We start from the raw sequence: 26,416 nt of genomic DNA on the forward strand, positions 1-26,416 counted from the left end.
GGCCCCCAGTCGTAGCTGGTCGTCTCGCATACCGATAAGCCGTGCAGGCAGATGTATGTACTCAGGGGTTCGGGATGTTTTTCACATGCACAAGGCACATCGACCAACCAATTGCTTGATAGACACAAAATACTGTCCATATGCAAGGGTAGATGGGCCTGTCGAGGAAGGTTGGTTGTCCGCGTTGTACAACTGGCCGCTGATCACTTCATTCATAATGCGCCAGGGCATTAGCGGAGTGTAATTCAGTCTGTGAAAGTTAAATGGGAGTTTTCCTAATCTTGACCAATCGTCTCCTGAAATATTATTTATTTTTCCCGTTTAAGGAATAGGGTTTAGACAAGATTTGAATGAGGCTTGCGTAACGATACGGTCACCCGTCATTTTTAACCGATTTATTCTGCTTTTAGATAATACTTTAACAATAGGGTTAGGAGATGATCTCATGAAGTTGATGCACTGCGTTGAGCCTATGTAACGCAGCATCCTCGCCATTGTTTGGGATTCGGGTGATTGTTGCAGTGCCAGATCAACAATAGCCTGAAATTGTAGGTTTTCGGTTGCTCATTGTGGGGGCAACTTTTGACCGGTGGTTTAAGGGTCTGTAAATTGTCGTCTATTCTGTTTGTTTAGGGTAAGGGTGGCATTGTTGAAGGTGATTGTGTTAGCATTCCAGAGGTTGCGATTGTAGAGATAGTTTGGAATGAGGACAATAGGGACTGGCACTAGTTCATAACCTTCCGTTTAACCTGGAAAAGGACCTGGTGGTGCTGGCTGGTACATGCCAGGCACTGAGCATTTGGTGGTGTTTGTGTTTGTGCTTTTGTGGCTGTAATCGTTGTAGTTTAGTGATTGTGGACTTGTGATCTTGTTTGTCAGGTTCTGTCTTTGTGCCAAATGTCTACATCAATACGAATATTGATAGTGCTGTGAATAAAATAGAGGCTGGGATTGTGTGGATGGGGCGTTGGTTTGTTCTTTGGGCAATTAGATGTCTACAGCAGGATAGTTTATGGCATTAGATAATAAAACCGATTCTTTAACCATTTAATGTCTCTCCAGCTTCTCGGGCATCTTCCACACCCACCCAGCACCGACCCATACCATCCAATATCGACCCATACCATCCAACATCGTCCCATGCCACCGAACATCGACGCAACACATCCAGACCTTCAACTACTAACTTTTTGCAGTCGCGCTTTTTCTTCAACATCATGTCGCTCGACCTTGATATTGACGAATTCTCCAACAAAAACCTTCGAGACCTCATCAATGAGCCGTCGTTCGACGTGGACCCGTTTCTCCACAAGAACTACCGGTTCGAGTCGATTGATTTGCTTACCAAAGAGCTCGCGGTCCTCCACTCGCAGCTCAACCAGGAATTGATACACCTCATCAATAACAATTTTGACCAGTTCATCAAACTCAGTCTCAGCTTGGACGGCTCGGCCGAATTGATCAACTCGATTTCGGTAGACTTGAATAACTTCAACTTGAAGCTCCAAGCAGTGATTTTCAAGTTCAATAAGGTCAATGGCCAGTTTAACCAGGTGTTACAGTTTCAGACAGACTTGAATCGGGTCAAGTTTAAAATCAACGCGGTTTTGTTGACCAACAAGCTCATCAGCAACTTGGACGGGCTCCTTGTTCTTGGGTCCACGGGATCGCCGAACCCCAAACAGTCAGTTCAGTTGGCAAAGAATATGTTGAATTTGAGCTTGAACATTAACAATTTACAACTAATTACCAACCACGGTTTGGTAAATCTCAAGAAGTTCAAGAGTTTACTATTGGAGCTCAGGTCCTTTTTGGGAAGCTTGAAGAACTTGGATTCGGAGGACAAGTTTGAGTTGTTCAAGGTGAGAAAGATTCTTGACTCGATCAATCCGTAGGAGTTAGTCACACCTGTTTTATTCAGCGGACACAAGAACAATGCATAGCCTGGTCTTTTTATTGAACACATACGTTGGAGTTCAAGACTAGGCCGGTAGTGACTGGGTTGAACTGCACTACTAAAAAACTGATTATCCATACTGCAGAATTCACCTACTACCAAAACAGGACACTGGAGACCTAGTGCAACAGAAACGAAGGAGATTAGCACTCTTTCTACGATAGAACTAATGGGTGCTCACGCTTCCTATACCAGAACTGGGGTTCACCTTTTCTACATAAGAAATGGTTTAGTAACTTTCAACATCAGAACTGGTGCGCGGAGCTGAGTCTGTATCGGCCATCCAAATGGTTACACAGTTAAATACACAACAATTGATGGGTTCTATTGCCTGACAGTTCAGTTTCTTCATGTTGGGATCATCTGTTTCAGCACATTGACTTATTACTGCAAAAATCGTATTGGTGCTGTTGACTTTTTCTTCCCAGCTAGTGCATACCTAGTTTATTCGCAGAAAAGCCCATTTCCTAGGTTGCATCTACCACGCACACATACACCAGCTCCCACCAAGGATATCTACGTACACAAAGTCCCATTTCATCAATATACTTTTCATACTCTGCCATTCGCCTGCATGTACACCCGCGCACTCGCAAAATTTGACAACCAGTAATAAATCGACAAATTCAAATACCACGACCATGTTGGGAGAATTCAATATTGCAAGACATGAATGGGAAAACGTCGACAAAAACCCTTTGCCCGCCGACATTCCCGAAGTCGAGGAAGTAGGAGCCACGTCGGCGCCCTTGTTATCGGCCGCATATTTTATTGGTGCTCGTTGCAAACCCTACAACGATGACTTTTTGTTGTGCAAGGACGCAAATAACGGAGGAACCGTTGAGTGCCTCAAGGAAGGAAGAAGAGTCACTCGTTGTGCTGTCAGTGTGTTGAGTGACCTCAACAAGTACTGTTTTGATGAGTTTAAGTTGAATTACGAGTGTTTGGAACAGAATAACCACAACTTGGGTGCTTGCAGGAACAGTGAAAAAATCTTCAACAAGTGTGTATTTGCTAACTTAAAGTTGACCAAGCAGATTCCCGGTGTCAAGGAACAGATCCACTTGAAGGAGAACCCAATTTATACGGGTACTTCTAATGACAAGAAGATTTCTAAAGAGTTCTTGAAACTGAAGGAGTCTCAAAACTAATCACTCAGCATATAGATAATGTATATTTATAACGGTCCATCAGACGTATTGCCAGTAATTTTGGTTTCTTTGTTTACTGTGTTTTCGGTTGTTTCAAGGTTTTGGTGTACCTCTCCAATGCTCACTTTTCACTCATCGAACTTTTCTTCGCAAACTCAAACAATGTTCGGGACGGCAAACACTTCGTTCAATCAGCCCAGTCAATCATCTGGTGGGCTCTTTGGCAACACAAGTACTACAAACAATCAGCCTTCAATGTTTGGCGCCAGTCAGTCCTCCAATAACGCCTCTCAATTAGGTCAAAAACCGTTGTTTGGAAACAACAACAATCCTTCCACCTCAAATGGGTTATTTGGAACCACCACTCCCGCAGCTCCAGCGGCCACCACTGCGCCATCTGGCGGCTTGTTTAGTTCCAACGCTAGCACAAACACGTCGTCGGGCGGTTTATTTGGCAACAACAACACAGCTACTGCTGGATCAACTGGTGGGCTTTTTGGCAGCACCAACAACAGCAATAACCAGAGTTCTGGCGGGATGTTTGGCAACAACAACAATAATAGCCAAAATTCAGGAGGCTTATTTGGCAGTAAACCACTGGGTGGCCTCTTTGGAAATAACTCTACTGGTAACACATCAAATACAAATGGTGGAGGGCTTTTTGGTGGTAACTCAAACGCAAATACAAATACAAACACAAATGCAAACAGTGGAGGACTCTTTGGCGGTAATACTAATACTAATACAAACAGCGGAGGACTCTTTGGTGGTAATAATAATGCAAATACAAATAGCGGAGGACTCTTTGGTGGTAATACTAATACTAATGCAAACACTGGCGGAGGGCTCTTCGGTGGTAATGCTAACACGAACACAAACACAAACACAACTGGAGGTCTTTTTGGAAGCACCAACGCCAATACCAACAACACCAGCGGAGGCCTTTTCGGCGGCAACACCAATAACAATACCAACAATGCCAACTCCTCGTATGGCCTCTTCACATCCAACAACACCATGCTCGGTAACAATGTCTTGAGTGAAAAAGATAAAACCGTGTACACGCCATCCATCGCCGACCAGTTGAACAAAATCAAGGAGCAATGGGACCCTTCTTCGGCAAATTGCAAGTTGAAAACCCATTTCTACAATAAGGTAAACGAAAATGACTTACAAGTGTTGCTCAACCAGCCCAGACCTGCCAACGAGTCGCCCGATGACTGGAACAAAGCCATGTCGGAAAGACCGTCGAACCAGTATTACCCGGTGAAGATAACGTCTGTCAGTGACATGAGCAGCCGAGTTGAGACACAATTGGACCATGTCAAGAAGTCCCGATATTTGTTGAACCTCATCAACGACAACCAGATAAAGTTGTCGTCGAAGCACGACTTGGAGAACAGTGATCGAATTAAAGGTTGCAAAGCCAAGCATGTCAAATTGTCGAGAAGATTGTTGCGGTTGGCAACCATCTTGGCGATTTTGAAGTTGAAGGGATACCCTTTGCTGCCTGAAGAGGAAGAAATCTCCAAGCACTTTGAGATGTTGAGCGATAAGTTGAACGATCCAAACAACTCGTTGAGTAAGTTGAACGACTTGTTTGCCAGGTTGACTATCTTAAAGGAGAAATCGGAGCATTTGGATTTGCAATTTAACAGCTCTATTACCCTTATGAACGAAAATCTTATGGACAAGAACTTGGCTGACCTGAATGTGAATGAGTTGGAGGTCAACAACAATGAAGAGCTTATCACAAAGATCTCGAAGTTGTTGTTAAAGCAGCAAAAGGGCTTGAACTACGTGAATGAAGTGTTGCACAAGGACTTGGATTTGGCTGACAAGCTCAAGTAGACCACATCTCTGATGAATAGAATAATGTACATTAGCATCTAGTAGACCAAGCGTACCCTGACACTACTAACCTTTCTAAAATATAATACTGATAATGCTCTTCTATAGCACATCGATCTTGGTGAACTTCTCAAAATTGAACCGCAAGCTCTTCTTGATCCGCTTAGCCACATTCTTATCCTCCACATCCAAGAGACAAAAGGGTTGACGCACGTGACTCTGGCTAACCGTGAACTTATCCTTCAGAGTGGTCTGGTATCGAAACTCGATACTAGACTTTCCCTCAAGGTAGTCCAAATTTTTATGTACAAGCTGATACCGAGGAACCGCTACAATTCGATGCAAATGTGCCGATAGTCGTGTCTTGAGGCTCTCAATGTACGCAGCGTCCTTTGGTGGTTGGTACGGTGTGAATGGATCTAGGGAAGATGTGTTGGAGATGTTCCAGAGAATGTGCACCTCATTATGGAATTTGGCCAAGCCTCGTGGATCTTTGGGGAGGTAGAACGACTCAATGTTCCCTATTCTTCTGAAGCTCTCGTAGAGATGCCGCACCTCACCCGAGGTACTGGGACTGGGCGTGAGTCTGATTTTGCGGAATATATGCCCAACTGTGCTCATAGAATCTGGAGATTTTATGGCATCGCGAATCTGATCGCGAAACTGTTTATCTATACATGGACTCACTCAAGCACAAACTCTCTAATGGGCTCAACAAACCCATTGGTGACAACTTCGTGGCGTCGCTCCGACATTTCCTACGAGGGAATGACGATATGGCTGCTTTTGTGGCGTATTGTAAGATTTTGGGGTTTCCCAGCGATACATTTGCTCAAGAGGTGTACCATCAACTAAAACTGGTACTGTCCGCCACGGATAACCCAGAAAGTATCTCTACTTTTAAGGCACCCAGAACCAATAAAAATGAGCCAAATTCCACCGTGGCGGAACAGCTACGGCCCAAGAAACCCAAATTGATCCTGTTTGATGAAGAATCAGATACGATTCTACCGCCCGCGCCAAAGAAACTGTTCAAGTTCAAGAAAATCAAGAAGGAAGAAGCCTTCCGACTCAAACACGGAGACAGCCTCTCAGAAGGGTTTATCCCAGAACTGAAACCGGTGCTGGCACTGCCTCATGCCGACGCTGTACTCATCCCAAACGAAATACTGCAAAACAACACTATTCTGTCACCTTCTTCTACCACAGAGCTGGAGCCGTTCTCAATACCACTGGTTGTATCGCTGAACCTGGAGCCAACTATCTCCATTGACCTAGATCTCGACGTCGACCTTGAAAATGACAGGGAGTGGTATTTGGGAGACGAATACGACTATGAGGTTCCAACGCCAGATATACCCAAGAGAAGGTATAACTCCCGGCCCAAGGCCAGAAACAACCAAACCGGTGGAGGGTTCAATGAGTACGGGGAGTACGTAGACTACGACCACGATATGTTCCCGTCCAACGACTTGTCGAACTTGCCCATCAATTCTCACTTTTTTGTTCCTCCATTTTTGGAGCAAAGTGCCGAGTACCTTTCTGTCCAGCTCCACCAGGGACAGCGGGAGTTCCACAAAGGCATTACCGCCAGCTTCAACCCCATCAAAAACCCCAATTCGCATTTGGCAGTGATGGCCAAACTGGGAAGTGGAGTGGTGAATGAGAGAAGAACCAAAAAAGAACGGGCAAAACAGGCGAAAGATCGATCAGGGTTGACTGGCTCACACCTTGGAAATGTCTTGGGTATTGAAGAGCCCACAGAAACGACGAAGAAAGCACAAAGTGATGAACAAACCAGGTTTACCTCCACTCAAATTGATATCCAGCGAAAGTCGCTTCCAGTGTACACGGTGCGGTCGGGTCTTGTGCAAGTGATATCCGACAACCAGGTGGTGATCATCATTGGTGAAACCGGGTCAGGGAAAACCACTCAGTTGACCCAGTATTTATATGAAGAAGGGTTTGGTAAGAGCATCTCCAAAAATGGTGTCAGAAAGCAGATTTGCTGTACGCAACCCAGAAGAGTGGCTGCCATGTCGGTGGCCAAGAGAGTCAGCGAAGAAGTGGGCTGCAAGTTAGGTGAGGACGTAGGGTATGTCATCCGATTCGAAGATAGGACCTCGAGAGACAAAACAGTAATTAAATACATGACAGACGGGATCTTATTGCGGGAGCTTTTGGTGGATCCAAACCTACTGGAATACTCTTGTATCATCATGGATGAAGCACACGAAAGGACCTTGAGCACAGACATTTTATTGGGACTTTTACGGATGTTAATCATGAGACGAAAGGACTTGAAGTTGATTGTCACGTCTGCCACGATGAATGCCGACTTGTTTACTAATTTCTTTGGCAATGCTCCTCAGTTCAACATCCCGGGAAGAACATTTCCCGTGGAGGTGTTTTACAACCGTTCAGCCTCGGACTACGTTGATGCTACTATCAAGCAAGTTTTGACCATCCACTTGGAAAACTTGGATTCTAACGGAGAAAGTGACGGGGATATATTGGTGTTCATGACAGGCCAGGAAGACATTGAAACCACCTGTGAACTCATCCAAGAAAAGCTTGACGAGTTGGAAGATGTGCCTCCTTTGGATATCTTTCCCATCTATTCCACTCTCCCGGCGGATATGCAAAAGAAGATATTCAACCGGTCGAACAAAGCCAGACGTAAGGTGGTGGTTGCAACCAACATTGCTGAAACTTCGTTGACGGTCGATGGTGTCAAGTATGTCATTGATTGTGGGTTGGTCAAAGTGAAGATTTACAACCCCAAACTTGGAATGGACACCTTGCAAATGATCCCCATATCCCAGGCAAATGCCAACCAAAGAAGTGGAAGAGCTGGGAGAACCGGGCCTGGAAAGGCGTTCAGATTGTACTCAGAGAAAGAGTTGACCGAAGACATGAACTTAATGCCTATTCCCGAAATCCAGAGAACCAACTTAAACAACATCATGTTATTGCTCAAGTCACTTCGCATCCAAGACGTCTCCAGTTTTCCATTCATGGATCCTCCTCCAGCCGACATTTTGGCTTGTTCTCTATATGATCTTTGGAGTATAGGAGCCTTGGACAATTTTGGAAACCTTACGAGCTTGGGAGAGAAGATGTCCAACTTCCCCATGGAGCCTTCGCTCTCCAAGTTGATTATACTTGCATCCTCCAGCCAATTCAAGTGCTCTCTTGAGATTTTGATTATTGTATCGATGTTATCGGTGCCCAACATCTTCTATAGGCCCAAGGAAAGAGTGAATGAAGCGGACCTGGCTCGAGAAAAGTTCGTGGTGGGTGAGTCTGACCACCTAACGTTGTTGAACGTCTATCAGCAGTGGGAAGTCCAATTGCGCAAGCCCAGTACAAATATGGGGAAGCTAATGGCCTGGAGTAACCGAAACTTTCTCAACAATAAGTCGTTGCTTCGAGCTCGAGAGATTAAGAACCAGCTTGTGCTCATCATGAAGAAAATGAAGCTCCCCATCACCAAGGCTCAGGACGATGAAACCGTCAAGAAGTGTTTGTGTGCTTGTTTCTTTAACCTGGCGGCGCGGCTCTCTAAACTCAACTTGACCAATACCAACCTGATTGAATATGTGAATTTGCGGCATAGTTTCATGAAGATGTACTTGCATCCAACTTCATGTTTGAATAATTCGGCTAATGTGCCACCTTCGTTTGTGATTTATCACGAGTTGATCTTGACCGCCAAAGAATACATGAGCTGCGTCACAGCCGTAGATCCGTTATGGCTCCTTGAGTTTGGGTACATATTCTACGGGGTGTCGAAGCACGATCAGAAGAAGTTCCTTAGTTTCGATATTGGCTTTGATCTCATTGATAAGGGCCTTTTCGCAGCCGGTCTCGAGGCCGATAAGAAGCGGTTTGGAGAGAAGAAAGCTGCAGCGAAGCAACCAGTTTCATACAAGGAGACCAAGGTGCTGCGGTTTAAGACACGGAGGGGCATCTAGTCAGGACTCTGTACAGATGAGCTTCAGTATATACATTTATACTACCCTCAATGAATGTTAAATCATGGACAATTGCAACAACATTCCTGGGTATATACACACACATTGACGTAGCCTTCAATTTGCGCAAAGACTCTAATACGATAGTGGCTGTATACCTCTTTTCTTCTTTCGATGAACGTGACATTTCAGTTGTTTGAATAAGAACCACAGGTATGACTTTGCAACTTCCTGGCGTATGCAAGATTCTCAATACCTGCATATACCCAAAACATCCACTCAACCCAATAGGGCTGAGCCCTAGGACTGCGGGTCTGAAAATTTTTCCCACTTTGTGTCACCTCCTCCTCCTGGCACTGCGACTCGCTCACAAATAATTTTTTCACTACATCAAGTTTTCTACAACTAACGTTACAGATTATTCATAATGGGTATGTACAAAGCTATCGTCTACACGGGCATGACACCAACCACCAGAGCATAGTGCACCTCCAGCACCTCCACAGAGCCTCCAGTCCACTCGAGGTCCATCTTGTTAAGAAGCTGAATCTGCCCACAACTCCAATGTCAAACCCAACTTCAATTTCCTCCACGTACTAACATATGTAGTTAATATTCCAAAGACTAGAAAGACCTACTGTAAAGGTAAGGAATGTCGTAAACACACCCAGCACAAGGTCACTCAATACAAGGCTGGTAAGGCTTCCTTGTTTGCTCAAGGTAAGAGAAGATATGACCGTAAGCAAAGTGGTTACGGTGGTCAAACCAAGCCTGTGTTTAAGAAGAAGGCCAAGACTACCAAGAAGGTTGTGTTGAGATTGGAATGTGTCAACTGTAAGACCAAGTTGCAATTGTCATTGAAGAGATGTAAGCACTTTGAATTGGGTGGAAACAAGAAACAAAAAGGTCAAGCTTTGCAATTTTAAGGTTTATTATATATCTTATTCATGTATACTTAAGAATAAACTAATCATTGATAGAGGTAGTAGAAGTTGTAGGAATGTCAGCATGACTAAGACATGAAAAATTGAAGATTTTTGAACGGACACGTCCCTAACCGCTTGGAGATGAATCAGAAACCGTCTCCAGTTGCTCAGGGGTTCATAAGAGTGAATCCTGGTGGTATCGGTCAGTATTAGCTCATATGAAATGCCTTTCGAATACATAGCTGTATCTTAATTGGGGAATCAAATGGGTATCGGGAGTGCTCTTACCTATTATTCGGTGTGAACGCCGCCTAAATCCGCCTCGGTTTTAGACTAAGGATGGTGCGGTGGCTCAATTGGCAGAGCTTTGGTTTCCAACACCAAGGGTTGCAGGTTCAAGTCCTGTCCGTGCCACACCTTATATTTTTGGTTTTTTAGCCCTAATCTATCCTGTTTGTTATCAAGCTTACATTCACCTAGTTCGTATACATATATACTTGGTATCTTATCCAATCGTTTATTTTTGTGCAAAACACCAGGGTTTTTAACACCACATCAAAAGTGAGACTATTTAATTGACTACCCAACCTACTTCAAACTGGGTTCCTCATCGCTTTGATCATCAATATCAAACAATCGGGCATCCGAGTCGATCTCTGCCGGCTCGTTGTCAAACCCATTGTCCTCGTTGAGGTTGTCGGAAAACTGCTGATGGAAATCCTCTGTATCTCCGTGTTCCAATTCATCATCATAGTTGTCCCTAAAATTTCCGAACAACTCTTCTTCATCATTGTCGATGTCAGGAACACTCACATAGTTCCGCCGACCAGCACCTCCGCCAAACACCTGCGAGACCACTCTTTCAAATATGGCTTTGTCAACTTTTCTCAAGGTCTTGAAAGTTGCAATCACCACTGCCACAGCGAAAATACCTCCTCTGACAACAGAGTTGACGGCCTTGTCCACCAGGTTGTTTTCAATGGGGTGGAAGTCCAACTCGTCGTCATCCAACCGGATTTGTCCCAACTGCTTGAATCCTCCGTTTCGGCGAATTCCTCTATCATACACAAACCAGGTTGCAAATATGAACACCGCCAAAGGTATACCAATGATCAAGAGAAGCTTACCAATGCCCACATCTCTTCCGTAGTACTCGTTGAACTGTTTGGTTTTTCCGGGACAAGCTTGTGGCACAAATGCATCAAATTGTTTACCAGCCTGGCAGGTTGACAAGGGGATCTTTCTGTACCCGGTGGGTTCAAAGTACTGGAACGCATCATTCTTGCACATTTCCTTCTTGTGATCCGAAGGTGATAATCCCTTGACTAACTTACAGGTGTTGTCGCCATCTCTAAAGTAGTTGTAATCGCATTCATAGTCTTGTCTGGTACAAGAACAGTTTTTAGTGACCTTGAAACCCTCACTCAATGGGGCCATTCCAATGAAACAGTCGGTGTGAGATGAGGATCTCCTCAAGTATTTGGCTTCGTGCCCAAACAAGCAGTCGTTCACTCCGTTGGGATGTTTTGGCGACCAGTATTCGAAATCATCATTGCTGGGATTATCCAAATCCAATTGACACTGTCTTTGGTGAATGTCGGTAAAGTCGATGGTATAGGCAACACTGTCTGCATCCTTTTCAGCAAACACAATGAACTTTCTCGAGTTGTCGCTTGGAACCGTTGCCAAGTCTTTGATATCCACTTCATCGTCGGCAAACTTGAAGTTGATCCACTTCTTTCCTTCATCTAAAGAATACGACAATTCGTTTGTCTTACCGTCTTTTACCAACACAATAATGCTTCCTCTGTCACCATACTCCCACATGTAAGCACCCTTTTTGATTTCTTTCCAAGTCAAACCTCCATCACGAGTTAAAAACGTATCTCCAGTGCTCTTTTTAGTCAAATGAGATCCAACGTTTCCAATTCCAATCATAATTCCAATTGCCGAAGGTGAAGAAAAGGTGTCTCGGTAATCAGCTCTCTCAGTGAAACTGTGCAAGTTAAGCGAACAGTCCTTGATTGTCTTACCACCACACTTATATTTCTTGCCCTTTGAATCGACAGTGGGAGGCTCGATATAGTTCCACTCTCCTCCGTCGTTATGGGAAATCATCGTCTTTAGCTTTTTTTCCGAGTCTTCTTTGTAATTGGAAACAACGTTTGCAACCAAAATCCCTTCAATTCCCTGAATCCTGTCGTAGTCCACAAATCCAACTGTATTACGGTTGACATGATCTAACGTCAAAGCATACGAGGTTCCATTGGAATTTGACTTCAAGATAGCGCCATATTCATCTCCCTTTTTCGACTGGGTGGTTACGTGCATGAATATGGAACCGGTAGCAGCGTCCAAAACAGTGAAAGCCTGTTTGATGTCGATGTTCAAATCACGAGGAAAAGCTGCTTTAGCAAAGGTCGATCCGTCAACAGTTACCATGGCCGTTAAGGTACCTTCTTTGTCATCCACAGCACCAACAATAACGTAGTTACCGGAGATGGCATATCCCACAATGCCTTTGGCTAACACCTTTTCGGTCTTGAAGTTGTCAGTTGTTGACACCAACTTAAGCTGTTTGGATTCTTTGTCAATCACCGAGCAGAAGATCAAATTTTCACTCTTCTCGGCTTCTTTCAAGATTGGCCCCACAAAGTCACACTTGACAATATCCTCTCTCAATGTAGTAAATATTTCACCTCCGGTGGTTGTAATGTAAGCAGTGGACTTACAGTTGTCCAGGAAGATATCTCCACACCCTAGTTCAGTATTAGCTCCGTACCAAATGAATTGATCAACCGACTCTTTATGAAAAGAAACGTATGGATTCTGAGCACTCAAACGAGAAGGCGCTTTGTACCGCATGTACGAGTTCCCAGCATCAGTAGACACAAAGAAGATTTCGGAATTGGTTACCAAAACAATTTGACCAGGAACAGAGCCCATGAAATACGCCAAAACCTCCTCATACATTGGAGCCTTGACAAACTTCGTACCTCCAGTTCTGGATGCGTAGAGTCTGTTATCAGAAGTTCTGACAATGATGTTTTCACCTCTGTAATCATCACCTTGTTCAAAGTAAGTGTACTCGGTCATCTTTCCTTCAAAAGAAAACTTAGAAACCTCAATCTTCTTGCTCTTATCCTTATCCTTGTCGTCCTTGTCGATGTAGTCGGAACACTTCAATTTGTGCTCGGAAATAAACTGCTTGAACGACTTCTTGCCAATACTACATTCGTTTCCATCTGCTAACACTTTGTCAGGAAGGCTTAACTCTTTCACTTTCTGGGTTCGGCACATTTCTCCAATGACTTTCTTGTCGGGTTCACAGGATCCACCTTTTTTAGAAACCTTGAATCCAGGAGCACATTCAAAGTCCTGGTCAGAACAGTCACAAGATTCGTCATAAACAGTGACATCTTCGTAAAGAGTAGCTGCAAAGCATTTAGACTCTGCCTTTCTTCTCTTGAACTTCTCACGGTGTCCGTACATACACAAAGGCTTCTTATCGTCGGCAGCCACTCTGGCGTAGACCTGCTCAAAGTCATCCTTCAGACACTTTTTGTCGTAGGCTTCACTAAAATCCAACGAGTACAACACTTCGCTGAAGTCATAGTCTCCAGTCTTTTCTGGAGTGTTGTCAATTAACCCAGTGATGAGGAAATGTGTACCAGTTCCATCAACGGTTGTGGATACAGAGAGCGGAAAGAAAGCCACATCCAACTCCTTACTATCCCAGCTCAAACCTTGGTCGAGAGAGTAGTAAAGTGTGTTGGTGCTGCCTTGTTTCTTTCCAAAGTACGGAAGGGCCACGATGATATTTCCCAAGTCTCCAAACGAGTACATACACGGTTTATCAAGGGCCTGTTTCCACGAAGCCCCTCCATCACGGGAAATGAACGTTCTCATGTGCTCAAACCCGTGATCTAGTTTCTTGCCGGTGTTTCCAACTCCCAATACAATACCTGGAGTTGGGCCAGTCACAAACTTCCCTTCCCCGTCCATTTGACTCGAGGTCAACAAGTGCAAAGAGCAGTCATCTCCAGTACAAGATTCGTCGTCCACCTTCAACGGGTTCCAGTCCTTACCATCGTTGAAGGAAATCTGCGAAATCACGTCTTTGTCGGCCCCACCACCCATAATCAAATCAATAAGAGAGGGTTTGTCTTTAGTGTCCTTCGAATCCTTACCAAAAACATCCGACAACCAAACACCATCAATGGTTTGAATTTTCTCGAATTCCTGATTGGCAACGTTTTCAGCTACCTTCTTGAATCTTAAACCGGAAGAGTCAGAAGCATACACTGTTGAGTAGCTACCCATTGAAAGAAAGTTCGTGAAAGGGGTTACAGAAATAAACAAACCCAGGGCAGAAGAGGGCAAGAAGTTCATGGCACCGTACGCCACCTCCGACTGCAAGTCGGCCGCGTTGAACGTTTCTCCGTCTTTGGACACCAAAAGTGTCACTTTGGACTTAGAGTTGTACTTGTCGTTTCTCACCACCGCTGTGATGAAGTTCAGCAGAACCCGGATATCAAGCAACCGGCCAGACTTCGAGAAGCCATGGTTCAATACCTTCTTGGTTTTAAAATGGTCGTCTGAACTCACCAATAGCGACTCCACCACATGTCCAAACGAGTTGATTTTGTCTTCAATACAAAAAATCCGATCTTCAGGACCCTTCATAATGCTGCTGGACATCAAAAAAGTACACTTGGAAACGTCGACGTTCACCGGAGTCAACGGGTCGGTGTCCAAGTTCTTTGAGTAGAACACCAGGCTCTTACAGCTTTCTGCCAGTTGATGCTTACCGCATTGAATGTATTCCACCATCACCTTGGCAGGATCTTTGAAATTGGGTAAGAACCGTGGGGGCTCCACAATGTCGAAGCCTTCCTTGATTTGTATCTCAAATTTCTTCCACGAAAGCCCTTTATCCAGACTATAGTAGTGGGTTTTCCCGGTAGTAGAAGCGTAGACTTTAGAGGAATCAAATGCATTTCTTTGTAAGAAGAAGATGGAGTCATTGTCGTCAATTCCTTTCACAGGGCCCCATTTATTGCCTCTGTCGGTGGAAATTGAGACTTTCAAGTCTCGTAACACCAATACATTGGGAGAATCTTCCAAGTATAGATACTCTTGTGCCACCAGTGATTCTCTATTCACGGAGATTTTGGGCTCGAATTTCCCCTCTGCAAATGGCAAATACAACAATGCCACAAGCAACACCACGATGTTGCCTGGAAGTCTCATTTTGTGGATTGAGAATTGCAATTGAAAAAGATGTACGTTGCTAGCGAATATATGGTTTGAGGAAATTCGTTGATACGCACCTTCGCGCTGCCGAAACTATTTACAGCAGTTCAAAGGTGAATGTAATACTGGAATTAACTCTGACCAAGTCAAAGTTGCGTTCCTACGCCCGTATTGGTAGCATATGGTTCTCAGGACTCGTTATTGCTATTGTTTCTATTGTACAATCTATGTAATTCTCTGATTTCGAGTCTATATATACGGTTCTTCTGGTACACCAAGCGGGATGGTCTGTAGGTGAACCACATACGTTTCTGCATCCACAGAACCTCCGTAGAAGCTGTTTAGTTTGAACTTGTGGCTGAAAAAACTGTTCAAAAACTGCTTTTCATCTTCTTTCATCACCCGAATAGTGCAACTATGACCATCACCAAGATCCTCGACCTTGAAGTACAACGCCTGTCCCACAATGCCGTAGAGCTTTCCAATTCCGGCAGAAATGATGGCCGTCCATGTGAGGATGTCGATGTTCACGGATTCAAACTCATCTTCACCTTGATGGGCCTCAACGTATGTGGGGCTAAATCGGCTAGAAACAAAACCGTTAGTACATGGAGTAATTAGAGAGTCTCTGTGTAGGACTTTGCACATACAGTTTGACTTGCAAGCCTGACCATTCTGGAAGAGAATCACCGGACTCGGGGGAATCTGGTTTGGAGGTTTGCAGCATATTGGGATGGAGATTTTATGAGAATGAGATCCAGTCGCACTTTCAAAACTACAAACTAGCTCTGGGTGTGATAGTGTAGAACAAATGGTACCACACTAATGATATACGGGATGAGGCAACAGTGTTGTAGAGAATAGAGCTGAGCATGTAAACTTGAATCGGGCAACTCCATTCGCTTTAAAAACATATACAATGCTACGTAGATTTACCAAAGGTTTATCACTGGCCAAATACACCAGCTAACTAGTTAAACTTAGGAAGTTGGATCTGGATGTTGTAGCTGTCATAAGACAGGCCCAAAGTTGATACTGTTTCATCGTCGTTGGACACGTAGGATTTTGTGCTTAGCGAGTCGGCCGCTGGCTGGGTTTCTGGCTCACAAGCTGGTGTGGGAGCCGGAACGGCTACACGAATTGGCATTGAAGCAGGATGACCGGCTCCAAAAGATCTGGATAATTTGGTATTCTTAGGGGCCGGGCTCGCTTGCTGGAACCCCAATGGCTGCCATCTTAGAGCTTTGCTGCCTTCTTGGGGAGCATAATTCATGTTGGGAATACCAAGTGGATAAGGACCATAGAAGTTCGAGTTGAGTAGCGCTGGGGGCACAGGAATGGCTCCTTGTGGCACCTTCTTTCCGTGTTCCACAGCGACTATCCGTGACCCAGCTGGAAGCTGTAAGAATCCGGGGTAGCAGTTTGGAGCAAATGGCATATTTTCTGGACACACTGTGATGGGATAGGAGTATACGCCCGGGATTGGAAACCTGACAGGGGCGTTTTCGTAGCCTGAAAGTTGGGAGATCAAATCGAGCAGGGAAGTTTGGGTTGGGGTTTGGGGTGTCTTGAACCTGTTTCTTCTGGGATTGAAGTTGGGTTTTTGGGGAAGAGTTCTGCCTGGCTGTTGTAGGTCGGGTGGGAACAATTCGTCCAACTTGGAGCCCAAGTCTATTTTCTGGGATGTTTTGAGCAGTAAAAGGGTATCAATCGAGTATGTGGTCTTTGCCATCGGGAAATAATGGAAGAAGATGTTTGTGGATTGGGTGCAAAATTTGGAAAGCGCGAGACTTCGACAAGAGGATTGAGATAGAATTGAGAGGGTCTTTATTGACGGTGGAGGTGGTGGCCCGGTTGTTTACTGAGTGACTTTGTGGCATTCAGTTGAACACGATAGTGCTTGGCCAGATACCAAAATACCTCAATAGCTCAACAAAGTAGTAGAAACATGAGAAGGATGTGAGAAGGATGTGAGAGAAACATGAAAAGACAAGAGCAAAGGCACACACACGACAAGTACATGAAAACAACACGAATCCCAAAGCAGTTTGTACATGTTAATCGTTATTTGCTTTTCGGTGGGTTTTGGGTCTGAAGTTCTGACCCATACATCTCCAAACTGAAAACAGGTATTATTAGAAATAACAATAGTAGTGTAAGGAAATACAAGTATCAAACCACAAGGACCACTCTAACTCCTAGACTTTCTTTACAATTAGGCTTTGTGCTGTATTCGCTACTTATCTGCGCTTCGCAGCTCACAATTCGCAGCTCATCTGAAAATCATTTCACACACAATGGCTGAAGGAGCATGGGAGAAAGTGGTGGACGACGATGGAAACGAGTACTTCTACAATGCCATCACGCAAGACACCAGCTGGACAAACCCCGAACTCGATAAAACCCCGTCAAACTGGCAAGAATTCACCACTGACGATGGAACAAAGTACTACTATAACTCAGAGTCAGGTGAGACTACCTGGGACAAACCCGAAGATTTCGTTAGCGGCGAGGACTCTGTCGTCCAGATAGCTACAGATGATGATGAAGATGCGGAGGAGCCCGAGAAGATGACAGAACTTGATAAAGAATTGGAACTGAAACCCATCGTCGCTGATGATCTTCTGGAGCCACAAACAAAAGAAAACCCATCCACAGAAGATGCCTTCAAAGAGCTTTTGCGGGAGAATAAGGTCAATTCGACATGGACATTCCAGGATGTGATGGCCAAGCTCATCAATAGTGCCGTCTACTGGTCGGTTGAAGATTCGCTAGATCGTAAGAGACTTTACGACGAATACTTGATGGATGAAACCAAGAAACAAGCGAGCAACAAGACAGATGTCCGTGAAGCATTCAAGACCAACTTCGACCAGGTTCTCGAGTCGTACAAGCAAAAGGGCCAGTTGACCCACCAAACGCGATGGTTCAGTGTGAAGAATCGACTTGTGAAGGAAGATAACCCCATTTTTAAACATACAGTTTTGTCTGATGGAGATATTTATAGCGTATTCAAGCAATTCCAGGACACCATGAAGCTGGAGTACGACAGTATTTCAAAGCAAAAGCGGGAGCAAGCACTCTCCGAGTTGGAGATGTACTTGACCAACATAAACCCTGAGTTAGTATCTGAAGGTGATGACTGGGATGCTTTGTACAAAAGTCTTCAGAACGATAGCCGATTCAAGGCTAATAAGCATTTCAACGTGTTGCACAAGGTGGATATTCTTGAGTTGTACATCGAGAAAATATACCCTCAGGAGATTAAGAAACTCGAGCTCGAAACAGAACAATTGGAAAAACAGAATTACACTTCTGACCGAAAGGCCCGAGACAGCTTCAAAACCCTATTGTCAGAACTCCCGATCCAAGCAAATACTACTTTCAAGGAAATTTTCCCTCTAATTGAGGATGAAGATGCTTTTATAGAGATCTGTGGACGTAACGGGTCCAGTGCTTTGGAATTGTTCTGGGATATAGTCAGCGAGAAACAACAGCTCTTAAAGTTGAAGGTTGACTTAGTCGAAGGTGTAATCCAGCAGGTTTCTGGTACCGACGAGTCATTTGAAATGTCAAAGCTTTTGGCTTCCAAGCACATTTTTGTTGATAAGCTATCCAGTGTGAAGGACGAACGACTTGAGGGGTTATCCTTTGTAGCCACAGATGAAGAGAGCGAGATCGACTTGATTTATGACATGTTGAAGAAGAATTGGGAAACCAAACAGCAGCAGAAACTCGAACTGTTGGAACGGACGTTGAAACTCGACGTCACCGGGTTTGAACACTTTCTTCTAGCCAAGTTCCACCAACTTCCCGTCTTCCTGGTGGTTTCCAATGCAGACGAAGGTGTTCCTGACAAAGTAACGATTATAGAGACGGTGGAAAACGACAAAAAAGCGTATTCTTTGAAGGAATTCGACCCTGCAAAACTTGACACCCTCAAGCACGCTCCTGAGTTTGCACGTGTGTTTGAGTCATGGTCTGCTCTTCAGAAACACAGTTCCAGCTCCAGGACATGGGAAGATATTCTTAAGGAAGCCATGGAGGAGTTTATACGAAAACTCAACATAGCCGAGTCGAAAAAAATCCAGACTTCCAAGCGGCTGAGACCATATGATGACTCAACTGACCGTAAACGGCCTCACGACTCAGGTGTCAAGAAACCCAAGGTCCTTCTCAATTACTAGGTTATTAGAAGTATATACCATGATTATTTAATGCGTGTCTGTACCAAGAACATTGTCGCACTCGATCACAACTCCGTTGAAACTACTCACAGGGAGATATACAATAATGGTACGTACATCCATCCAATGGCACGCCACTGCGACCCGGACGGTCCCTTTCGTGGCAATTGTGCTCTTCCACAAAATCTCTACTAACCCATCTTAGTCGCAATCGTTGAAGCCTTACTTGACGGCAGTCAGATCGTCCTTAACGGCCGCCATATGTTTGGAGGACTTTTCATCACAATTGGTCGAAAGACACAACCGGCCTGAAATAGAGGTGGACAACTCACACAACCCCGAGTTGATTTTGAACCCCATGGTGATAGCCAGAAACGAAAACGAAAAGGTGTTGATTGAACCATCTATTAACTCTGTGAGAGTGTCGATTAAAATCAAACAGGCAGACGAAATCGAACAGATTTTGGTACACCAGTTTGCGCGGTTCTTGACGTCCAGAGCCGAGAACTTCTTCATCTTGAGAAGAGTGCCTATCAAGGGCTACGACATCTCATTTTTAGTAACCAATTTTCACACGGAACAGATGTTGAAGGACAAGTTGGTGGACTTTATCATAGAATTCATGGAAGAGGTCGACAAGGAAATAAGTGAGATGAAGCTTTTCCTCAACGCCCGAGCCCGTGTGATCGCCGAGGCTTACTTGACTCCCTTTGACTGAGTTATACATTTCTCTATAAAAATACATATGTAACGACTGTTCATAGGCTAGTGTACATGTGCACCATAACTACTGTGTGTCATCTCTTCTGGTGTTGACTAGAGACTTGGTGATGATGGGACTGGTATGCTTGGACCTCTCACCGCCCGGGGAGTTGGACTCGGCGGACGAGATGTTGAACGAGCTGACCCCACGGGTGGTCTCACGCGGCGAGAACCCCAGTGACGAGTGGGGCGACGAGATCCTGGGCTTAGTACCGATGCCCAAGCCCGACCCAGTCACCGTCTCGTAGGGCGAGGCATGTTCGGACTTGTTGTGTGAGCTGTTGCTTCGTTTGTGGCCCAAGTGTCCGTTGAAGTTGACGGGACTCGTCATGGTAAACGGACTTATGGCCGGGTTAGAGAGCTGTCTCTGGGTCAGCTGGGCCGACTCCGGTCGTTGGATAGGCATATCTTGGACCGTTGGTAGAACCATGGGGAGATCCGAGCTCTCACTGAGCAAACCAGGAATATGGTTCAACACAAGGTCCAACTGAGATAACGCATCACCCACTTGGTCAAAGCCCTTGGAGGAGATTTTGAGGATCCATCGGTAGTTGAAGATCTGGTCTCTGAAAAATATGCTTTCTTCTTTGGTGGGAGCCGACGCAAACAAAATGGATGCAAAAGTTCCGATTAGGGTGAAGTTTGACGCAGCTGACGAATGCCAGAATGAGTGGATGTGTTCAGGCTTCAAGTCTCTTACGAAGTCAATGGCTGCCAACAACCGGGTTTTGGCAGCCTGCCGACACACGGCCACCATTTCCTTGGGGGGTACTTTCCCGGCAAGATTTTGGTTATGGATGGCGGTGATGATTTTGCGGTGCAAAGTTAACTCGGTTGCAAAATATGCCAACTGAAGGTACCCGTTGGAACAGAGTTTTCGAGTTTGAACCGAGCTCATTTGAAGTTCAATGGGTAACGAATGGTACCAGTTTCGAAGACCCAACTGGATGGGCTTAGCGAGTTTCAAGATCTCTGCAATATCGTCCTTGAGCTCGTTCATTGCCTTCATTGAGTAGAAACTGTCCAAGATCTCCGACAATATCTGAGAGAGCTCAATCAAAGCAATGAAGATCTTCTTGCCATTGTCAATGTCTGAAGAGCCCTCCTTCAAGTCTCCATCACCATGCTTCTCGGGGAAGTCTTCTTCTAGCAACAAGGTCACCACCCAGTTCATCAGGTTGATGTGGGAAGGTCTAGCATTCTTGAGCGAGAGCCATTTGTCCTCCATAAATACGGCCCAGGCAAGTCTTTTTCTCAACCCTCGTTCCCACTTGGGAAGCTTCCAGTCGGTGCAGTCGAGCCCCAACCCCAACTCTTCGGCCAATGCAATCACCTGTGAACACAACACCCAATCGCTGTAGCCCAAGTCATTGAGAGTCTGAGACGCCTGCTGGGTGTTGTTGTTCTCCTGGTTGTTTTTCGACACTCTGACGATGTGCTTGCACTGGAGCAAAAGCAAGCCCGCCTGGACCGCGCTAAGCTTGGGTCTCTTCATGATCTCAAGTAAGTAGTTGTTCAAGCCAATTTTTAGGATCATCTCGACATTGGGCTTGGGAAACCGGTTGAGGGACGGGTCGTAGTCCCACCACTGGATGGCCAAAACGTACACGGCAGCCAACAATGGGGCACTAAATTCTCGGTGAGTTCTGGAGTACTTCTCCAAAAACACCTTTTTATGTAAGATGGGGTAGGATGGGTGCACAATACGAAAGTACAAGTCGATGAGGATCTGGCCGTGGGGTGCCACAAACTTCTCGATCGAGTCCACGTCATTCAGCATCGTCTGGTACAGCTGGGGCGACTGGTCATCCTTCAACACGAACTGGGCATCGGCACTGACTTTTCGTAAGGAAATTGCATCGTTCAAGTTGATCTGCTCGATTCTACCCGAGTTCACTGGCAACCCTCGCTGCTTGTTCTGAGCGTCTATCACCAAGTTGAGGAGATTTATGTCGTAAATGAACGAGCTGGGGCCAATATAGAAACTGGACCGGGGGAACTGCAAGGAAAGGGTTTTTTTCAAGAGCGAATTGTTCATGGATGAGTAGTCCTGAACGGGGGCCACGTCACGGATGGGTACGTTTGGGGCCACGATGGGGCTGGGGCCGGAGCCCGAGTACTCTTCCTTGGGGCGCTTTGCAACCAGACCCATTTCTTCGGGAATATCGAGCGGTTTTCTTTTGATGGCCACGTCCACAAACGTGCACCCCAATGATCGGGCCTCACACTGTACACAGTTAGCGGTTCCCGGAATCAACACACACTTGGTTTTCTTTCTGCGGCAGTGGTCACAGGGCCTTCGAGGTTTGGACTGTTTGGCATTTAGGTTGTTGGGGGTGGCCAGTGCCGACGATGCCGCCGAAGCGGGCGTCAGCTCGAGCCGGGGGCCTTGTTTCTTGCGGGCTTTGGGCGCCTGCTTGGCGTGGTTTTGTGTTTGTGTTTGCAGGTCGGGCGTGGGGATTTTGGATTTGTCTGACGGGTCATTGATCTCCGGCGAAACATGGTTCTGGTACTGAATGCTCTGTACGATGTTGTTTGTCGGGGTAGCGCCCTCTATGTGAGGCGGGAAATGCATATCGTAGAGAAGATGGTTATCGTCCATCAAAAGTGAATTGGCCCAGTTGGAATCCATAAAGTTGTTATTGTGGAAGTCCTGGTCTGACTTGGGGCCAACGCCATTTTCGCCGCCACCGGACGGGTCGGACTGGTGGTACGAGGTGTACGAGCTGGTAGTATCTGGGTTATTCGTCTGATTCATATTCACGCAACAACGCACACAAAAGGAGCAAATGAAATTCAGGCGGAAAAGAAGGGAACAAAGGGGAATGAATAGAACCAATCAGGTGGAGGTAATGTAAGCAAGAAGATGGAGACGGGTGCGCGGAATGGCGATGATAGTGGGTGTAATTGGTTGATAGTCAGATACGGGGAGAAATTAAACTTCAGTTTGGTTTTTTTTTTTTGAGAATCTGGGATGATATTGGTGCAGGCACTCGGGGATAAGATAAGGAGATGGTGCGGAAATGGCGCTAGAGGAGGGAGAGGAGTTGGACTGTGCAGAAGAGGGAGAGTATATCAGGGACGGGTGCTTATGGATATTATCTAGTGGGTGTCCTACGATTTCTTGCGTTTCATTTGTACCGCTCTCGCTGTTTCTGGTGTTTCATTTGTACGGTTCCGGCTCTTTCTTGGGTTTCATACGTACCGTTTTCGCTATTTCTCGCGCTCCATTTGTACGGTTCTCGCTATTCCTCGTGCTCCATTCGTACCGTCACTCCCGCTATTCCTCGCACTCTCTTCATTTTCTCTCGCCATTTTCCCTCTCGCCAGCTCCCGCTATTTCATCTCCCCACTCGTACCGTCGTTCCTTCTCAAACGCGGAGTCCGAAAAATTTTCAGTACCATGAAGTCCATCCAGATCTTCAGAACAGTGGCACAAGTCCGCCAGTGGCGAGCCAACGCCCTATTCGCCCACCAGTCGGTTGGCCTCGTCCCCACCATGGGTGCCTTACATGATGGCCACTGCTCACTCATCTCCCAGTCCCTACAAGACAACGATAAGTCCATAGTTCTGATCTTTGTGAACCCATCCCAATTCGCTCCCCACGAAGACCTAGACGCCTACCCCCGGACTGTCGACGCCGACATGGCCCTCTTGAACCAGTTCCCCGGTAAAAAGGTGGATGCGGTGTTCATTCCCAAGGTTTCAGAAATGTACCCATCTGGTATATCCACAAACATAGATGAACAAAGAGGTGCTTTTGTGGCCGTTAAAGGATGCTCTGAGCAGCTTGAAGGATCGCTGCGGCCCCAGTTCTTCCGCGGAGTTGCTACGGTGGTGACCAAATTGTTGAATGCGGTGACACCTACAAGAGTGTATTTTGGCCAGAAAGATGCCCAACAGTGTGTGGTGGTACAAAACTTGGTCAAAGACTTGCTTATTGAAACCACGGTCAAGGTGTTGCCCACAAAGAGAGAAGCAAACGGGTTGGCGATGTCTTCACGAAATGCGTACCTTTCAGAGGAAACGAAACAGAAAAGTGCAGTAATCTACCAATCTTTGGTGAACGGTGAGAGGTTTTACCAGGAGAAGAGCCAGCATGGGCCTGTGAATGTGGGCGAGATCCTAGCACGAATTACCGACACCTTGAACGACAGTACTGGGTTTGACATTGAGTATATAGCCTTGAGTCATCCTGAGACGCTAGAGGACCTTGAGGTGGTGGAGCCGGGCGTAGGTGCGGTGGTGTCGACAGCGGTGCGGGTACCCCGCGAGGGTTCCAGCCAGCAAACTAGGCTCATCGATAATGTCATTCTCCATTGAGTGAGTTTACTGGTGGAACTGGGAAGGCAAATGCAACAGAAAATAAATAGCAAAATTGGCTAACGAGGTGGGACTAAATACGTGTAAATAGATAGGTCTATCCTGGTTGCACTGGTTGACGGTGCCAACTTTCAGTATATGTTATTTCCCATCAGGAAGAGTTCGCGACTGTCTCGGTAATTTACCGAGACTAAATGCTGGCTGGCTCTACGCTCGTTTAATAACAATTACATTAACATACAGCTATATAGAGAATCCAGTGAATAACTCATGTTCTAGTCACGGTGGTGTAGATGGTCAGGGTTGAGGTGACGGTCTCTACAGAATCCCCCGTGGCATAGTAATCGTAGTCTAAGTAGCACACATCTCCAGAGACGGAGGTTGTGACATTTTCTATGATCCATGAGCCTGTAGAAGAAGGAACATTGGCAATATCGGTGATGGAAGGTCCATCGCTGGTTTTCGAATCAGTTACGTAAGTGGAGGCGGTAGTAACTGCAACGGCGGTGGTGGCGTGGGCAGTGGTGGCTTTAGTTGACGAAGTGGACTTCTTTTTGGATGACTTCTTGGTCGACGAGGTGGTGGTGGCCTCTTTCGCGGCAGCCTTCGTGGTAGTGGCCTCGTTAGTGGTCGCGGCCTTCGTGGTAGTGGCCTCTTTCGCGGTCGCGGCCTCCACCACACTGCTGGGGATCGCAATATCACCGGTATCGATAGAAGTCGATGCTACGGTGGTATAGGTCACGGGAGTACCAAACACCGTCAGAGTCACCGTCGCGGTGTACCGAGTGGTGGTAGTAACGTCAGTGTTCATCACGGTGTTGGTGATAGTTTTCATGGTTCCCTCGACATAATCAGTCCTAGTGACAAGATTGTGTACAGTTGTGGTGAGTGTCACCACAACCGGGTCAGCTCTGGCCTGGAGGTCGGCGGGAGCAGCAGCCACATTGGCCAACATTAACGAGACGATAGGGATTAAAAAACCAGATAATTGCATGTTCGGAGTTCCTTTGATAAATGAGTGACAAAAGTTTGAGTTGTAAAGAGAGTGACAATAGTTGGGAGAGAGTGGAGTGGAATTCACTGGAGTTCTTGGAAGGTGTGTTAGTTTCGGTAGCTTTTGGAGTGGGAGTTTCAGATAATTTACAAAAAAATGGGTGTTTGTGGCGAAGAGGAGCAATTTTATACTCTGGGTATCAGCGCCATAAGCGAAGGCGATAGGCTGGTAGCCGTGGAAAAATTTAAACGCTACTGGCTAAGTTACCCGATTGATCCAAATTAGCGAGGAATTCATCTTTCTTCGATTGTTTAGTAGTATCTCGTGTAATTTAACAAACGAGTGAACATATCAAATGATGCCGATGGCTGGCTCGATGGCTGCAAAAAAACAAAACCGCTTAAAACGCGATAGAAACCGACAAACAATAAAGATATTTTTTGCGACAAGAAAGTTTGCTGGCTGAGCCATTGAGTAGGGGGGGTGGTTGGCGGGTCGGGTCCGCGAAAGGGTCAGAGTTGAAGATGTGCGAAGAAGTGGGAAACAAACTCCAGGTTTATCCGAAGCAATACCCAGCCAGATGCGACTACCCGGATAAACTGGTAGTTGCCGGTCGGGTGATCAGTAAAACCGGGGGGAGCGGCTGGCGAAGAGGACCATATTGCCAAGGATTGCAGAATTTTTGAGGTGCCTGTGTGGTTGTAATGAATGGGGGTTTAAGGTTTGTCGCCGTGGTAGCATAGTGTGGGAGATGATAATGATAGGGTGACAGTAGAAGCAGAGCAAATTTGATAGAGCTTGGGCCCGATAATGGCCGCGCGTGCCGAAACCTCCGGGGGGTAAATATATCCGACCGGATCCTCGGTAATGGGCCACACCTCCTGGTCCAGCTTATCCGTAACTCGAGATGACTACCCGAATCATAAGTCCGTCTTTCCTAATCCTTATAATAATCCCATATCCGGCCATTCAAAACCCTCCCCAAACCTGTCCCTCACCGCGACCGAAACTTCACCCTCGAATTATCATTT

At 45.9% G+C, this 26,416-nt stretch overlaps 13 protein-coding genes and 1 non-coding gene across 14 annotated transcripts; 9 read left to right on the forward strand and 5 right to left on the reverse strand. All coding sequences in view use genetic code 12, as the record gives it.

The window, feature by feature from the left end:
* Positions 1 to 1,217: 1,217 nt before the first annotated feature.
* Positions 1,218 to 1,895, forward strand: PSN45_000926 (uncharacterized protein; the record flags this gene model as incomplete). Its single annotated transcript, XM_006688313.2, has 1 exon — positions 1,218 to 1,895. One exon carries the CDS (start codon positions 1,218 to 1,220, stop codon positions 1,893 to 1,895), a length of 678 nt encoding a protein of 225 aa, XP_006688376.1.
* Positions 1,896 to 2,598: 703 nt separating this feature from the next.
* NdufA8 (ndufa8, NADH-ubiquinone oxidoreductase complex I 19kd subunit) lies at positions 2,599 to 3,108 on the forward strand (the record flags this gene model as incomplete). The annotated part of the gene is made up of 1 exon (XM_006688924.1): positions 2,599 to 3,108. One exon carries the CDS (start codon positions 2,599 to 2,601, stop codon positions 3,106 to 3,108), a length of 510 nt encoding a protein of 169 aa, XP_006688987.1.
* Positions 3,109 to 4,125: 1,017 nt separating this feature from the next.
* Positions 4,126 to 4,959, forward strand: NUP57 (Nucleoporin nup57; the record flags this gene model as incomplete). The annotated part of the gene is made up of 1 exon (XM_066157554.1): positions 4,126 to 4,959. One exon carries the CDS (start codon positions 4,126 to 4,128, stop codon positions 4,957 to 4,959), a length of 834 nt encoding a protein of 277 aa, XP_066013651.1.
* A 102-nt stretch (positions 4,960 to 5,061) lies between these two features.
* On the reverse strand, positions 5,062 to 5,580 carry PSN45_000929 (uncharacterized protein; the record flags this gene model as incomplete). Its single annotated transcript, XM_066157555.1, has 1 exon — positions 5,062 to 5,580. One exon carries the CDS (start codon positions 5,578 to 5,580, stop codon positions 5,062 to 5,064), a length of 519 nt encoding a protein of 172 aa, XP_066013652.1.
* A 56-nt stretch (positions 5,581 to 5,636) lies between these two features.
* On the forward strand, positions 5,637 to 8,936 carry PSN45_000930 (pre-mRNA-splicing factor ATP-dependent RNA helicase Prp16; the record flags this gene model as incomplete). The annotated part of the gene is made up of 1 exon (XM_066157556.1): positions 5,637 to 8,936. One exon carries the CDS (start codon positions 5,637 to 5,639, stop codon positions 8,934 to 8,936), a length of 3,300 nt encoding a protein of 1,099 aa, XP_066013653.1.
* Positions 8,937 to 9,363: 427 nt separating this feature from the next.
* On the forward strand, positions 9,364 to 9,862 carry RPL44 (60S ribosomal protein eL42; the record flags this gene model as incomplete). Its single annotated transcript, XM_006688925.2, has 2 exons — positions 9,364 to 9,367; positions 9,546 to 9,862. 2 exons carry the CDS (start codon positions 9,364 to 9,366, stop codon positions 9,860 to 9,862), a joined length of 321 nt encoding a protein of 106 aa, XP_006688988.1.
* Positions 9,863 to 10,203: 341 nt separating this feature from the next.
* Positions 10,204 to 10,276, forward strand: PSN45_000932. The gene has a single exon. It is a non-coding gene; the product is annotated as a tRNA-Trp (tRNA).
* Positions 10,277 to 10,450: 174 nt separating this feature from the next.
* On the reverse strand, positions 10,451 to 15,845 carry VPS10 (vacuolar protein sorting/targeting protein PEP1; the record flags this gene model as incomplete). Its single annotated transcript, XM_006688316.2, has 3 exons — positions 10,451 to 15,110; positions 15,426 to 15,704; positions 15,769 to 15,845. The coding sequence occupies 3 exons, from the start codon at positions 15,843 to 15,845 to the stop codon at positions 10,451 to 10,453; spliced, it is 5,016 nt and encodes a 1,671-aa protein (XP_006688379.2).
* A 243-nt stretch (positions 15,846 to 16,088) lies between these two features.
* On the reverse strand, positions 16,089 to 16,850 carry PSN45_000934 (uncharacterized protein; the record flags this gene model as incomplete). The annotated part of the gene is made up of 1 exon (XM_006688317.2): positions 16,089 to 16,850. One exon carries the CDS (start codon positions 16,848 to 16,850, stop codon positions 16,089 to 16,091), a length of 762 nt encoding a protein of 253 aa, XP_006688380.1.
* Positions 16,851 to 17,415: 565 nt separating this feature from the next.
* PRP40 (U1 snRNP protein) lies at positions 17,416 to 19,305 on the forward strand (the record flags this gene model as incomplete). The annotated part of the gene is made up of 1 exon (XM_006688318.1): positions 17,416 to 19,305. One exon carries the CDS (start codon positions 17,416 to 17,418, stop codon positions 19,303 to 19,305), a length of 1,890 nt encoding a protein of 629 aa, XP_006688381.1.
* A 106-nt stretch (positions 19,306 to 19,411) lies between these two features.
* On the forward strand, positions 19,412 to 20,023 carry ARC19 (Arp complex subunit; the record flags this gene model as incomplete). The annotated part of the gene is made up of 2 exons (XM_006688320.1): positions 19,412 to 19,414; positions 19,511 to 20,023. 2 exons carry the CDS (start codon positions 19,412 to 19,414, stop codon positions 20,021 to 20,023), a joined length of 516 nt encoding a protein of 171 aa, XP_006688383.1.
* Positions 20,024 to 20,092: 69 nt separating this feature from the next.
* DAL81 (Fungal specific transcription factor) lies at positions 20,093 to 22,825 on the reverse strand (the record flags this gene model as incomplete). The annotated part of the gene is made up of 1 exon (XM_006688321.2): positions 20,093 to 22,825. One exon carries the CDS (start codon positions 22,823 to 22,825, stop codon positions 20,093 to 20,095), a length of 2,733 nt encoding a protein of 910 aa, XP_006688384.1.
* Positions 22,826 to 23,470: 645 nt separating this feature from the next.
* pan6 (pantoate-beta-alanine ligase) lies at positions 23,471 to 24,391 on the forward strand (the record flags this gene model as incomplete). Its single annotated transcript, XM_006688322.1, has 1 exon — positions 23,471 to 24,391. The coding sequence occupies one exon, from the start codon at positions 23,471 to 23,473 to the stop codon at positions 24,389 to 24,391; it is 921 nt and encodes a 306-aa protein (XP_006688385.1).
* Positions 24,392 to 24,659: 268 nt separating this feature from the next.
* PSN45_000939 (uncharacterized protein) lies at positions 24,660 to 25,385 on the reverse strand (the record flags this gene model as incomplete). The annotated part of the gene is made up of 1 exon (XM_066157557.1): positions 24,660 to 25,385. One exon carries the CDS (start codon positions 25,383 to 25,385, stop codon positions 24,660 to 24,662), a length of 726 nt encoding a protein of 241 aa, XP_066013654.1.
* Between the last annotated feature and the right edge of the window lie 1,031 nt (positions 25,386 to 26,416).

This window comes from Yamadazyma tenuis, chromosome 1, assembly GCF_029203305.1.
Source record: "Yamadazyma tenuis chromosome 1, complete sequence".
Classification (NCBI taxonomy): Eukaryota; Fungi; Ascomycota; class Pichiomycetes; order Serinales; family Debaryomycetaceae; genus Yamadazyma; species Yamadazyma tenuis.